The sequence below is a fragment of the Chenopodium quinoa genome, unplaced genomic scaffold (assembly GCF_001683475.1).
Source record: "Chenopodium quinoa cultivar QQ74 unplaced genomic scaffold, ASM168347v1, whole genome shotgun sequence".
NCBI lineage: Eukaryota > Viridiplantae > Streptophyta > Magnoliopsida > Caryophyllales > Amaranthaceae > Chenopodium > Chenopodium quinoa.
The window spans coordinates 681549-698192 of NW_018744066.1; the positions used below are offsets into that span (position 1 = coordinate 681549).

The 16644-nt window shown below is 33.7% G+C and overlaps 1 protein-coding gene across 1 annotated transcript; it reads right to left on the reverse strand.

The window, feature by feature from the left end:
- Window positions 1-11932: 11932 nt before the first annotated feature.
- Window positions 11933-14357, reverse strand: LOC110691069 (protein FAR1-RELATED SEQUENCE 5-like). The gene is made up of 3 exons (XM_021868005.1): window positions 13830-14357; window positions 12450-13229; window positions 11933-12190 (listed from the first exon to the last, which is right to left on the reverse strand). The coding sequence occupies exons 1-3, from the start codon at window positions 14355-14357 to the stop codon at window positions 11933-11935; spliced, it is 1566 nt and encodes a 521-aa protein (XP_021723697.1).
- Window positions 14358-16644: the final 2287 nt, after the last annotated feature.

The following is a 16644-nucleotide window of genomic DNA, read 5'->3' on the forward strand; positions in this document are numbered from 1 at the left end:
GGTGTGAGAAGCAATCGGCTGACCCTGCAAAAAGAAATAAATTAGAAACAAGGTGAAAATTGAAGCATAGTGCAGAAACAATAAGTAAAGAAAAGTTACCTCTCGGACAACGTCGCCTCGACGACAGGTAGCTGCATTCCTCATCCGGACGAGTTGGCTCCGGAAGGCATCTATGCATCGTGCCCATAGCCAAAACCACCTCACGTGAAAACTGTCAAGGAAAGTTAAGTCAGTAAAAATGCATGATAACTAAATACAAGATTCTGGATTAGAGCTAGATTTACTCTGGTCTGATGACGAGGAATCGACCGCTCCACGAAGCGCTCACCCTCAGGAGCTGGAGAAATCATCTCCTCGATCGGCCCGTACATCCCCTGGTAGTAGATGGACATACGGGGTGGCACAAACTCAGTGGGACCATCCTGATAAAACAGAAAAAGAAATCAGTAAGGTATTATTTGGGGCTACTCAGTGCAAAACAAAAGCCAAGAATCTTACTCTCACATCCTCGGCCGGCACGGGGGCTGAAGCTAACAAAGGAACTAGCTCCTCAGCATAACTCCGCCCAAGGATCACATGGGACCGCCAAAGAGAACCAGGCTCCTCAGCCATGCTCGACAACTCTCTCTCGTCGAACATGTGGCGTGGTGGAGGAGCAGGAACGACAAAGATATCGGAAGAGTGTTGTCTAGCAACTCTTTCTCCTAAATACGCAACTGCTCCGTAAGTCCCCAGAAAGTAACGGCGCTCAGCAGAGTACTGTGCGGCTAATCCAGGGACTGTCCAACCACCCCATGGCCGGTATACTACCTCAGGTCCCTATAAAAATACTAATCGGGTAAGAACACGTATAAAACATCGCAGAAGAGCAAGATAAGCACCAAAAATCATACCGAGATGATCCGACTCCGGACACGTGCAGTAGACAGGTCCACATGGTGGCCGCCCCAAGAGGCGCTCACTGGATACCCCCTCGGCGATGGTCTCGCCGGCGCAATGGAAGGAAAGTATTCATAGAACCAGATCTACAAAAGGCTAAAGCATGAGTAAATGCTAATTAAACATATAGGGCTAAATTTTATAGGGAATAATGTTTACCTCTACAACTTTCCAGAAAGTGGACAAAGCGACATTTGTCCTAAGAGACCGGTGGCGACACGAGTCCCTCAGTGCGCGAACGAAGTTAGTATAGGCCAAGCTGGCCCAGTTATAAGTCCCGATCCGCCGGAGATCGCGAACAGCAGGAAGATAGTAAAGCAATGCCCTACTACCCCTATCAGGGGAGAATGTCCCTGACAATAACATCAGCACGAAGATGCGCACCCGTTGCTCTCGGGTGGTCGCATCGTCATCAAGAGCCGCTGTCAGCGTCGAGCGGCGAATCCCTCTAGCACTAAACTGAGTCGTCTCGACCTCAGCTCGGGCCCGAACAGCAATCGGCCCCAATAGTTCCTCGACCTCTGGAGAAAAGACGTCGATACTGCCGTCGAATGGCAGCGGCACAGAAGAGAACTCCAGTCCTGAGATGAGACTGAAGTCTGTAGGAGTGACCATCATATCACCCCATGGAAAATGAAATGTGTTGGTAATGTCCCAAAAGAACTCCACCAGAGCACGTACTACGTGATGACCCCCGCTGGAGGCGACCATAGCCTCGGAGGTCTCAAATAGGGCAACCAACCCCCAAGACTCCCATAGGAGTCTCGTCTCTCGATCTCTGGCGATATGCATCCTATACAAATCACCGAGACCATCGCAGCCAGAGTCGTGATGTCGTGTCCTTCCCGGCTCGGATCCCCGTCTCACCCTCTCAGAAATGTGGTGGACAGGGGCAAAGAACAAGGTCTGCTCATTCCACTCTGGGAACTGACCAAGCGAAGTAGAAGGTGTAGTGTCGTCCTCCACGGGCTCATGCTCCCGTCTAGTGTTTCAGGACCGTGAAACGGAGCCTCGTTGTCTAGCCATGCTACATTGTGCAGAATCATCATAAATCAAGTTTTTATAGTATCTAAAGGTTTGCCTGGCCGCATGATACTATGTTCGCAAAAAACAGATACGTAGTACTAAAACAGAGCGCAACTTTGAATTGAGCATGATAAGCATTTTTTCAAGCAATCAAACAATTTCTTGCAACCCTATAGTGATTATTGTGACAAATTGAACAAGAATTGCTAGCAAAAACATCAAGAACAAGCCACATTGTTTTTCACGACCTTAATAGGTCCAACAATGGCAGATTGCTCATTTCTTCACCAAATTGAGTCAAACAAGTCTTAAATTACTCCCAAGGCAATATACAAACATAAACAAGCAATTTCATGGCATAAAACTTGATAAATAGAGCAAATTAAGCATTATAAGTTTCAAATTTTCATGAAATTCGTGAATGAACATGCCAATAATTCATAAAAACCGGTGTGAGTTGGAAGGAAACTTACATAGATCGGGAATATGGATGAAAAGAGCTTTGATTTGCAACAAATTTGAGCGAATTCGGTTGAGAAACGAATGAGCAACGATCAATTGAAGTTTCAACTTCTTTCGAGCAGCGTTCGCAAACAAACCAGAGCACGAAATGAACTGAAACGGGAATTTAAAGTGATTCCCGTGCTGGCGCCAGTCCCTAGGCATTGGCGTCACATTATGTGCTTGGCGCCAGACGCCAATTTTAGCGCATGGCGCTAATTTAAAAAACTGGCGTTGATCGATTTTCAGCGACGCCAAAGCAGCCAGCCACCTTCTGGGGTTGTGCTAGCCTTCTGCAATATATTTCGGGTTCCTTGGTACGCCAGTTATCCCCTCTGAGCAATTTGACATGATTAGGTAATCGGCTTGATTACATGAAGTGATTGACCTGATGAAAAGATCGTCTCACTGAGCTTAAAGCGCCTAAGCATTGGCTCATTAGCAAAAGGCACCGACATATAGGTTCATTAGCAAAAGGCACCGACATACAGGTTCATTAGCAAAAGGCACCGACATACAGGTTCATTAGCAAAAGGGCACCGACATATAGGTTCAAGAGCAAAGAACGCCGACGTACAGGCATAGCAAAAAGCAAAGTTCAGGCGAACTTTTAAAGATCGACGGGCGTGGATCTTCGGTATTTTCCTTTGGGAGATTATCGCATCAAATGAGGATGACTTCAAGAGAAGATGTCTTCAGCATCATTCCCTAGCTTGCGGAAAGTTGTCACAAACAACTGAAGGTAATTTCGGGCGAAATTGTCTTCGATCATAGTTCCTAAGGCATGGAATGTGATCATAATAGAAATAATTTTCGATGATATTCCCTTGGACGTGGAATATTATCATAGCGGAGAGGATAGTTTCAGGCGAAGCAATCTTCTAATTTGGAAGCAGTTACAAGGCGTAGCGGTTTTCAAGCGGGATGACATTCTCTAGCTTGCAGGAGGTCATCAAAACAAATCGGTTACTTTTAGAGACGTGTGCTCGACGGTGCAAGATACGCGTTTCTTAACTCTTTTATCTGTTTAACTAACATTGTTTTGCAGGTATCGACGTTACAAGGTTGATTTAGGATCGCAGAACGTTCTGAATCATTCTCCGTCCCTATCGATACTTTGACTTTCGTTTTTCGAAACTTACGTTTCTTCAAACTCAGTCAAAGTGGGGGCTTCTGTAGACACCCATTTGTTTCTCCCTAAAACCAAACCCAGTGATGAGTACCTTTCACGTCGAATCATAATCGAATGAAACGAAAGTGTGGAAAGGTCTGGTGTTGCGGAAAGTTTTATTTCTTTTCTTTTCTCTTCTCTCTGTTTTTGAAAACTTTATTTTAAGAAAACAGCCGATCCAGTTTGGTTGGTCCATGATATGGGTCCAATAGTGGTGTAGTTGGATGGGGCTTGCAAAGACCTTTCCAACGATATATTATAAGCTCAATTCCGATGAATATTGAGGAAGTTATGGCCAATTTACTAAACTGGGCCCGGTTTGAGTTTTAAATACGGCCCAATGATCTAGGGGAGGGTCTAATATGATTTATCATTCCTAATGTAATTAGGAATGATTTTGGTCTCCTAGAACATTCTAGAAGGTCTTATCATTCTTAATTCAAATAGGATTCTTTAGAGTTTTAATTAGATCAAATAGCATTTTCGACTGAAATTATATTATTTTATCTTCCAGTACGGGAATTTTATCAGAATTTCGAAAACGCGTTAAAAGCCGGCTTGGCGTCCAACCCCAGACCTTGGCGCCTGGAACCAGGATTGGCGCCAGACGCCAGCCATTGGCGCCTGGCGCTAGCCACTGGTCCTGGCGCCAATGAGCCAGGGCTGGCGCCAATTTGGTTCTGTGATCTTCAGGCTCTGTTTTGATAAATTATCTTTTTTGGCCGATTTTCTTTATAAATATCGTATCAGAAAACTCCATTTTCATTCATCTACAATCTACAATCATTAATCTACAATCTACAATCTACAATCAACTACAATCACCAACATTCATCCAATTCTCTTTATTCATCATCTTTCTTTCATCAATTCTCAATAACATTAATCTTTTAGCATTCTTTCTTTCTTGCTTTTTCATACAAAATTCCACATTCACAAGATCTTGATACACCTAGCCATATTCGAAGTTGCCTTCGCCCTAGACGTGAAAGGTTTTAAATTCTGAGGGTTTGGTCCCAAATTTCTCTTTCAATTATTTAATTTAATTGTTTTGTTTATTATTTTCCTTGAAGTTACTAACGTGTGTATTTTGTAATTAGAAAGAGGTACGAGGCATCCAAGTAAGTACTTTAATGGTTTTATTGATTTTATGATGTAAACATCATGTTTAGATTGTTATTTTTATTCCTAGTATCATGTCTAGGGTGTTTTTAATATCAAATATGATTAAAAGTATGATGCTTCCTATGTTCTTTCTAATATTTATGATTATGATTGATGATGATTATTTATTATGTTGCTTGATATGCATATTATTTTATATTGTTATTGCTTGATCACCTTTATTGCATATTTAAAGGGAATTTGTATTTGCAATCACGCTTGATAAGATAATTAATAATCTTGTTAGGTTAATTGTGATTATAATTTCAAGTGATCGCCCATAATAGTTTATTTGTGCATTAAATTCAACCAACATAGATTAAACAGGTTTAGGGTTAATCCTATTGATTGCATGTTAGTCAGAAAGCGCACATGAATACGATCAGAATAAAGTAGAGGCCTATTATTAGGGCAGATTCAATCTCTTTTAAGTTGGATTTGTACCTTCATCCCCGAACCCTTATTTGGTTCATGACCTTATGGATTTGATGATCTCTTGGATCGTTAAGGGGTGTAACCTTCACCTCGTGAACGGTTTACAAGTTCCTTAAAAACTTGTTGGCGACTCTTTTGCTCTATCTTCTTCCCTTTTGGACGCCACGTACTTTAGTGTATGATCACAGTGGGGTTCAAGCTAGTGGGATTTTAAAGGCTTGAAACTATTCCCTACATCATGTATGCAATGGTAACTCTTTTTACGCCAACGACCAATAGGACTGCTGATTTAAAGTTGGTTTTGGCTTTGAATGATGTTATTAAGATTCGACAATATAATTGGTACCAATTTGTTTTGGATGATTTGGCTGATAAATTATCTGGTTATTCCTCAACACAGAAATATGTAGCTGGTTGTGTGTTGTTTCTACAACTATGTTACTTTCATAGGTTGCAATTTAGGGGAAACATTATGCCTTCTATTGTGCCTTTGATTAAACACTAGTCAGATGAAGATGTAAAGAATAGGTTGAGTCAGGAAGCTGGAGTGTATGGTAATGCACATGTTGACAAAGTAACATATCCTGTTACTAAGTTGTTGAACAAGGGTTCTAGTTCGGAAGAAAAAGAAAAGGATGTTTCTGAAAATTTAATTGCTTTTCATCCTCCTACTTCTGGTGTCCAGCCTTCTACTTCTGATGTGCATCCCTCTATTGTTCAAGCAACTTCCACTTCTGCTGCAGCTGCTAATATTTCTGTCACTGGTTTTCCTCGGGTTATGACTTTTGATCTTCCTGAAGGTCTTAAGTCAAATGAAGAAATTCATCATACATCTAAGAGTGTGAGTACAATTTTCTTAAAGTTCTATTTACTTTATAGCAATTACTTTATATTCTCATAGGGGTTATTTAGTAGAGGTTATAAGGGTTATTTCTTAAGTGTTATACAGATTACTTATAAGTGTTTGAAGTGTTACTTATTAAGTTTATATGTGTTACTTAATATTAAAATATCAATTACTTAATTGTGTGAGAGGGGTTACTTAATAGTATATTATCAATTACTTAATATTGTAAGAGGTGTTACTTAATAGTATTCAATAGATTAGTTAATGGTATATTACCAATTACTTCATAGTTTGAGAGGGGTTACTTATTAAAGTTTGTAGGTGTTACTTCTTTACTGTATAAGTGTTCCAGGTGTATTATGTAGGTATTACTTTATATTAAAAAGTTAAAATACTTATCAGTTTTTCCTATGTTTACTTGTTGTTATATATTGGTGTTATTTATTCTTTTATGTTGGTGTTACATATTTTATATAGGGATTACATAATATTAAAAAGTTGTGTTACTTGTTTGTTTTCCTGTGGTTACTTTTTTATTTATTTGAAGTTACTTGGTAGTTTATTTGTGGTTACTTCTTGTTATATGCTGGAGTTATATATTTTTTTCCTTAGTTTTTTCATTTTTTTTTTCCAGGATGTTGAGGAGAATTATCTATTGATGAATAGAGACATGAAACTTCTAACATATCAATTTGAGAAGTATGTGAATTTCATAAAGAATCAATCTAAAGTTGTGAAGTTGGATTCAAAACTTCCAGGAAAAGAACGGTCTCTTGTGTTGTCACAGTTGGATCCAATATTCAATGATTCAAAGTTTTGGAATCAAATTGATAGGATCACTGAACATGCACTTGCAATGAAGAAATTGCAAGAAGAAATGCCTTCATTTGAGATTTTTCCTTACACAAATCCTGATTTGGAAACACCTATATCACCATTGCGTGTTAGTAAGGAAATTGTCACTGAATTTGTTTCTCAAAAAGTACCTGATATAAGTGAAGGTTTGGGTGTTGTTGATCCTGATTTAGTTGTTCGGGAAGTGTTGAATTCAACTAATCAGCAAGAGAATGATGATAATGTTTATGAGGTTATTGAAATTGAAAATGAACATGACAATGTTGCTTGTGGTCTTACTGTTTCATTTACTGCTCCTGCATCTTCCTTGGCACAAGCTCCCGCTATTGGTAAGCCTTCTTTTGCATCTGGTGGTGATGTTCTTGAAATTGCACCCGGTGTTTCTCAGCCTTCCTTGGCACCTACTGTTTCTCAGCCTTCTTTGGCACCTACTGTTTCTTTTCCTTTCTCAGCACCTGTACCTTCTATTTCTGCTGGTGGTGTTCGTGAGGTTTCACGTACTGTTTTGTTGCCTTCCTCAGTACCTTTCTTCGCACTTGTAAGTTCGGTTTCTGCCGGTGGTGTTTGTGAGGTTGCACCTACTACTTCTGCGCCTGTAGGTGTTGTTTCAAAGGATAAACCTGAAAACCAAGAAGTAAGTTCTTTTGGTAAACCGAAGGGGAGGTTGAGGAAAGCTCCTACTCAGAAGGAACCTACAACCAAAACTCCTGAGGAAGGTGCTAGGAAGAAGGCAAGAAAACCAAGGAAGGAAGTGATTACTGCTAGTATTGCTGGTCACACACCAGAGGAATCATTAGAGATATTGAAACAGATTCATGCTGGTGATGATGGTGAGGAGTCTTCTGATAATAGTGGATCTTCTAGTAGTTCTGCAGAGCAATTAATTTGTAATATTTACTCTGGTACTGCTGGTGGTTATAAATTACAGTTATTATAAAGGTTTTTAAGGGTTAAGAACCCAAAAGTTAAGAAGATGAAGAGTATTAGACTTGCTGTTGCTGATTATTGTTTTGTTGAAAACTATGATGGTGTTGACAATATGTAAGTGCTTTATTGCTCTTTGATTTATTATTTATTATAAGTTACTAATAAGTGTTATATGTTTTACTTATTAAAGTTTATATGGTTTACTTATAATTATTTTTAGGATTACTTATACAGTTTATTTTTGTTATTCATTAAAGTTTAAGTTGTTACTTTATAAGGCTTATACAGATTACTTATAAGAATAATAAGGATTACTTATAATTGTTATAGGTGTTACTTATTAAGTTTTATATGTGTTACTTAATATAAAAATACCAGTTACTTAATTGTTGTTAAGGGATTACTCAAACATATTCGATGGATTACTTAATACCAATTAGTTTATGGTTTACTTTATGATATTATAGAAATTACTTAATAATATAATAGGGGTTACTTATAAGAGTTTATTGTTTACTTATAAAGTTTAAAGGAATTACTTATAAAGTTTAAGGAATTACTTATAAAGTTTAAAGGGGATACTTATAAACTTTAAAGTTGATATTTATTAGTTAGAGTTTAAGGGTTTACTTATAAAGTTTAAAGGGATTACTTACAAAGTTAAAAGTGGTTACTTCTTAATTAGATTTTAAAGGTTTACTTTAAAAGTTTAAAGAGAATTTTTTATAAAGTTTAGGGGATTACTTATTTAATTTAAAGGGGATATTTATAAACTTTAAAGTTTTTACTTATTAGTTTGAGAAGGGTTACTTAATAAATGATGTAGGTGTTACTCTTAAGTTTAATAAAGATACTTATTAGTGTTATAGGTTGTTACTTTTTAAGTATTATAAACATTACTTATAAGTGTTATAGGTGTTACTTATTAAATTTTTGTCTGTTACTTAATATAAAAATACCAGTTACTTCATTGTTGTTAAGTGATTACTTAAAGATATTCAATGCATTACTTAATACCAGTTATTTTATGGATTACGTATTCATACTATAGTGATTACTCATGTAAGCCTATTTTTTACTAATTCTATTTTTTTGAAACAGGGAAACTTTAGTTTTTTTTTCTGAATTTTATAATCTGCCTCGTGAAGAACTGATGTCATTGGTTGGTGAAGAGTTTATTTCAAGCCGTGTTATGGACTGTTTTTTTATTTTGCTGAATTACTTGGAGGTGCAAAGAAATGATGATGGTATCAAGGTTTATTTTGGTGAAGAATTTTTGGTAATTGACTTATGATCTTTGTTTATTTTATGTTATTTAATATTTGTTTTTCTTATTTCAATGGTTTTATTTTGTTAGTATCCTTTATTGCGTTTTATATATACTGGAGAAGGAAGTGCTGATGAATTAGAAGTTTTTGGGGCTTGGAATCATTGGCTTCAATCTGTTCAAACAATGGATTTTCTAGATGCTTTGCTGGTAATTATCATTGGCTTGATAAATTTACTTTATGTAGATTTTCTATGCAATTTTTAATAGTTATGGAAATTGATTTTGTATATATATATTTTTTTATACAGATTTTCATTCCAATTTACTATGGGAATCACTATTCTGTTGTTGTGATAAATTTTTATACCAACACTATTGATTATTTGGACAACAGAAGGTATTATATTGGTGTTGGAAGGAATTGCACTAAGACTTTTGATGCTCATCATACATATTATTATACAATCACTTGGCACTTGGTATGTATTTTTATTTAGTATTTAGTTAAATTTAATGTGTACTTTTATTTTGTTGTTCTGATATTTTTTTTTCAATAATTCACAGAGACTTCTAATGTCAAAATACCTGGTTAGAAAGAACCATGATCAAGGTCAGCAAGTTGCTGAATTTGAAATTCGAATGCTACAACTTGATTCTCAAGCTTGTCCAAAGAATACAGATTGTGGGGTTTTCTGTCTGTATCATTGTATATCATATGAAGGGGAAGATTTTTATTGTAAAAACTTAACAAAGGTAATTTTTTATGATCCTAGTTTTTTGTTTACTTATATTTTTATTTATAACTAATTTATGACTTTGATTTGTTTTGTATTTTTAGGCACTTGAACGACGTCAATATCATGCTGAAATATGTGCTTCACTGGTTTTGTGCAACTTGAACCAATTAAGGGATGAGATTCTTAATAAGGTTCAGAATTTTGCTGATAATAACAAGGAATTATATGAAGAAGTTATGATTAATGATGAGATTGATCGTCAAGAAAAAGCTTCTATTGCAGAAAAAGAAGCTAAAAAAAGGGCAGAATTGAAGGCAGAAGAAGAGTCATTTAAAGAGGGTAAACAAAAGAACAAAAACTAGTACCAAGCTTCTAAAAAATCTACCACTAGCAGAAAGTAAGAATTAGTTTTACATTATGTCAATATTGCTATATTGAACATAGTTTATGTTTTTTTTTATTTAAGAACAAAGATTCTATATGGTTATTTGAACAAAGTTTTTGTTTTTTTTATATATAGTTGATTATTTTGCTTTTACAATTTTTGAGTCATATTGTTAACAAATAATAGGTGTTACTGATTTAGCATTACAATTATTACTTATTTATATTATATTGGTTGATTATGTAAGTCTATTTGTTACTTATAAGAGTTTATTGTTTACGTATAAAATTTAAAGGAATTACATATAAAGTTTAAGAGACTGTGTAAAGTTTAAAAAGGATACTTTTAAGCTTTAAAGTGGTTACTTATTAGTTAGAGTTTAAGGGTTTACTTATAAAGTTTAAAGGGATTACTTGTAAAGTTATATGGATTACTTGTAAAGTTTAAATGGGATACTTATAAACTTTAAAGTGGTTATTTATTAATTAGAGTTTAAGGGTTTACTTACAAAGTTTAAAGGGATTTTTTTATAAAGTTAAAGGGATTACTTATTTAGTTTAAAGGGGATACTTATAAACTTTAAAGTTGTTACTTATTAGTTTTAGAGGGATTACTTAATAAATGATGTAGGTATTACTCTTAAGTTTAATACAGATTACTTATTAGTGTTATAGGTGTTACTTATAAGTGTTACTTGTAAGTCTATTTGTTACTTATACGAGTTTATTATTTACTTATAAAATTTAAAGGAATTACTTATAAAGTTTAAGAGATTACTTGTAAAGTTTAAAAAGGATACTTTTAAACTTTAAAGTGGTTACTTATTAGTTAGAGTTTTAGGGTTTACTTATAAAGTTTAAATGGATTACTTGTAAAGTTATATGGATTACTTGTAAAGTTTAAATGGGATACTTATAAACTTTAAAGTGGTTATTTATTAATTAGAGTTTAAGGGTTTACTTACAAAGTTTAAAGGGATTTTTTTATAAAGCTAAAGGGATTACTTATTTAGTTTAAAGGGGATACTTATAAACTTTAAAGTTGTTACTTATTAGTTTTAGAGGGATTACTTAATAAATGATGTAGGTTTTACTCTTAAGTTTAATACAAATTACTTATTAGTGTTATAGGTGTTACTTATAAGTGTTTCAAGTGTTAATTATTATTAAGGTTAATCATTATTAAGGCTTATGAAGTTTTATATGTGTTACTTAATATAAAAATATCAGTTACTTAATTGTTGTTAAAGGATTACTTAAATATATTAAATGGATTACTTAATACCAGTTACTTTATGGATTACTTATTCAGATTATAGTGATTATTCATGTAAGCCTATTTGTTACTTATCCTATTTTTTATGTGTTAAGAGTTATAGGATTTACTTATAAAGTGTAAAGGGTTTACTTACAGGAATTACTTAAAGAGTTTAAAGGTTAACTTTATGTTAATATAGCAATTACTTAATATTATAATGAGGTTACTTTTTAGCATTAGAAGCATTACTTTATATTTTCGTATGGTTCTTAAAAGAATTTGAGTGTATACTTAATAATATGGATTACTTAATATTATATCATAATAAAGTAAGGTATGATATTTAAATATAGAAACATAGTTTATAATAAGGTCTGAAATTTAAATATAGAAACATAAATATCTTATCATAAAGAATTTAAAATAACTTTGGATTTTGTATTGGAGTGATTGTTCCAAATTCTCTTGTATCTCCCTTTGCTGTCATTGCTTTTGTTTTTTTCTTGTTTCCTTGCTTTCCTTTCTCAAAATGTCCTTTTATTCTCTTGCTTCTTCCCTTGGTGTTTGCTCTTTCTGGATCCATAACAGTAGGAATTTGTTCTTCTGTTTCTGCTGTTGCAGTAGTGTTGTTTTGCTGCATTGATTCTGCTTCTTGACTTGCTGCATCTTGTTCTTCCTGCAATAAAACAATGATTATTTTTGGTGCATTGGTATGTTTAATTAATAGTACTTGTTTACCTTTTCCAATCTGTTTCTTATTTCATCTGCTAGTATATCAAGTTTTTTAAACTCTGACTCTATCAAATTTTGGTCTCTGAGTGTTGTTGGCATTTCAAAATCAGATTGTAGCCTTTTCTTGCCATAATTTGTCTCCATGGAATGTATTTTATGGGAATTCTTTCATTTGCTGATTCTTCATCCCTTCTTCTCCATACATGTGCCTTTGCATATTTTGTCCACCTCATTATGATATATCTGTCTGATATTTTGGTGACTGAATGCTGTTGTAACACCCGGATACAGTGATAGCATAACCACCCAACTTCTTCAAAAATTTTGCATGAACAAGCTATATCGTTGTCTGCCATGTTGAATGTAACTTTTTGCTTTGAAGCTTCATTATTCTCTAATTTCACTTCATAAAAGAAGTAACCTTGAGTTTGATAATGAAGATTTGTTACGCATCCAATTGAAAATTCAAATTCTGTTTCAAAATATCTGAATATGGTTTGTGTGTAGACCTCTGCTGCATGCTTTATCATTCCATAGAACGGTAAATTTGAAGTTGGTTTAGAATTGGAACATTTGAAATCTGCATCAGATTCATTGTTCCTCCACCTAGTCACTGTTTGTTTAAATATCTTGAAAAAATCAGTCAAGCTTGTGTTCTTGTTTGCCTTGAAACCTACAACATTATTTGCACTTTCACTTCTTTGAGAAGAGAGTATTCCTGCTGAAAAAAAGTCTTTACTGAGAGCAGTGCACCATTTTTCTTTCAAGCTGTATAATATTTTGAACCATCTGTTATTTTCTAGCTTGTAAGTAGTTATCATGTTTGTCCAACAATGCTCAAACTCTTCTTCTGTTACACAACCTGTTAGACACTTATTAAAAGCATCTTTAAAAGTTGTGTCTCTTTTTAGTGCTCCAAATCTTGACACTGCATTCTTAATTAGATGCCATATGCAAAGTCTGTGTCTTGAGTGTGGGAAAACCTGCATTGAATATATTGTTATTTTTTTTAAAAAATTTATATTCCTTATGCAAAGTCTGTTATTTTGAGTGTTACTTATTGTTTTTAATAGTGTTACTCATTCCATTATAAAGTTAACTTAACAGTTTAATAGAGTTACTTATTGCATAATAAGGATTACTTATTGCCCTATAAAGGATTACTTCTTGAACTAGAAAGGTTACTTATTGCATTATACTGATTACTTTTTTATTGTAATAAAGTTACTTATTGCTCTATAAGGTTATTTATTAAATTTAATAAGATTTTACACTGAATACTATGGCGTTACTTATATATTCTGACATATGTGTTACTTAAGTTGTATAATAGGGGTTACTTTTGTATTTTAATGTAGTTACTTATTTGCAAAATATATATATTAACAACTAATTAATATTTTGAGGGGGTTTACTTAATAGTATTATATGGATTACTTAATAGTATATAACTAATTACTTAATAGTATAACAGGTTTTAATTAATAGTATTATAATAGCAATTACTTAATGCCTAATAGCATTTACTGAATAATATGAAAAGTGTTACTTTATATAAAAAAACAGGGAAAATGTAAATTTACCTTTTGAATTGCAACTGACTTGGCCAAGTCTTGGTCGGTAAAAATTGAGGCTGGCTCACTTCCACCAACTGATTTCTTAAAAGTAGATAATACCCACTCAAATGTTTCTATTTTCTCATCAGCAATAAATGCACAACCAAACATTACATTTTGCCAATGACTGTTGACACCCACAATTGGCGCACAAATAAGATTATATTTGTTCGTCCTATATGTGGTGTCGAAAATAGTAACATCTCCATAAATATCAAAATCTTCTTTCATTTCTGAGTCCCTCCAGAAAATTGCAGTAAGTCTATTTGTTTTTTCTCCTATCTTGAATCTGAAAAAGAAATCTGGTTCCTCTGATTGTCTTTGATTTAATATGTCTATGACAGTTTGTGCATCACCTCCTTCGATCTCCATCATTTTCTTTCTTGTTATGTAATTAAAATGATCTTTCATTGTGTGTGCTAATACATTTTCACCACCAGCTTCATAAGCCATTAAACGATAAGATTCTGCTGGTCTTAGTCCACTTTCAGCCATTATATCTATAACTTTTTCCTTATCTTATGTTATTTTTCTCTCTGATCTTTGTAAATGCTGCCATTCTCTTCTTGTCAGTTCATGATTGTGTTGCATGACATGTTCTTCTACTTCAAACATACCTTCTTTATTCTTTTTTGCTCTGATGAATGCTTTGCAACCAGTTCTGGTGATTGGAACTTGCCTTTTCTTCTTCTGTTTTTGTCCAGGAATAGGAGTAGGAGTTTTATGGTTCTTTGGTTTTACTCTGAAACCTTTTTTTGAACAAACAAAATCTTTTCCTCTTACTTTTTTAGGTTCTGTTTGTGTGTATCTTGTTGTTGATTGTCTTACACCAAATCCAAACACAAAAGCATGTTTTTTATATTCTTCAAAAATTTCTTCTAAAGTTGCAGCAGTAAATCCAACAAGGCTCCCTGTATCATCTATTTCATGTTGTTCTGCATATCTGGCATCATCTGTTAAGGTGCTTCCACTTAAATCTGTAAAAACAAATTAATTATTGTATTATACGGGTTACCCTTAAAGTGTAACTGTGTTACTTATTATGCAATATAAATTATTTATTGCGCAATAGGGATTACTAATTGTTTAACAGGAACTAGTTATTGCATTATAGTGATTACTTTTCCACTGTGATTGGGTTACTTATTATATAACAGGGATTATTTTTTTGCATTATAGTGATTACTTTTCTAATTTAGAAGGGTTACTTATTTTGTGATATGAGTTACTTATTGTTTTTTAGGGGCTTCACACTGTAATAGGGTTACTTATTGCATTATAGAGGTTACCCTTAAAGTGTAACAGGGTTACTTATTGTGCAATAGGAATTACTTAATGCGCAATAGGGAAAACTAATTGTTTAACAGTGTTTACTTATTGCATTATAGTGATTACTTTTCCACTGTGATAGGGTTACTTATTATATAGCATGGATTATTTTTTGCATTATAGTGATTAAATTTCTAATTTAGAAGGGTTACTTATTAAGTGATATGAGTTACTTGTTGCATTATAGGGTTTACTTTCATACTGTAATAAGGCTACTTATTGCATTATAGGGTTTACATCTGCATTATAGGGGTTTACCTTCACATTGTAATACCTCTCTACTTTAAAAGGGTTACTTATTGTGTGATAGGGGTTACTTATTGTTTTTTTAGGGTTTACACTATAATAGGGTTACTAATTATATAACAGGGATAGTGATTACTTTTCTAATTTAGAAGGTTTACTTATTTTGTGATATGAGTTACTTATTGTTTTTTAGGGGCCTCACACTGTAATAGGGTTACTTATTGCATTATAGGGGTTACCCTTAAAGTGTAACAGGGTTACTTATTGTGCAATAGGAATTACTTATTGCGCAATAGGAATTACTAATTGTTTAACAGGGTTTACTTATTGCATTATAGTGATTACTTTTCCACTGTGATAGGGTTACTTATTATATAGCATGGATTATTTTTTGCATTATAGTGATTAAATTTCTAATTTATAAGGGTTACTTATTGAGTGATATGAGTTACTTGTTGCATTATAGGGTTTACTTTCATACTGTAATAAGGTTACTTATTGCATTATAGGGTTTACCTATTGCATTATAGGGGTTACCTTCACATTGTAATACCTCTCTACTTTAAAAGGGTTACTTATTGTTTTTTAGGGGCTTTACACTGTAATAGGGTTACTTATTGCATTATAGTGGTTACCCTTGAAGTGAAACCGGGTTACTTATTGTGTATTAGGAATTACTTATTGCGCAATAGGGATTACTAAATGTTTAACAAGATTTACTTATTTCATTATAGGGGTTACCCTTAAAGTGTAATAGGGATTACTTATTGCGCAATAGGGATTATTAATTGTTTAACAGGATTTACTTATTCCGTAATAGTGATTACTTTTCTACTGTGATAGGGTTACTTATTATATAGCAGGTTACTTATTATATACAGTAATAGTGTTACTTATTGCGTAATATTGGTTACTTACTGTATAATAAGGATTACCAGTATAACATTTTAGGGATAACCATTAATAAAATTTGAGTAAGTTTTATTTATTTATTACCTTGCACACATTGTATTTCATCATTTTTTGGATTTTTTTTTTATCTCTTCAATCTCCAGATTCAAAAATGAATCACCTATTTCTTCGATTTCCATTGATTCTTGTGATTCTGCTAAGTTTTGTAATTCGTCAATCATTGTAGCTGGTAATTTTTTTTTCGCGATTATGAGAAGAATTTGGTGAAATCGAGAAGTTAAGGTTGCGGCTCTAG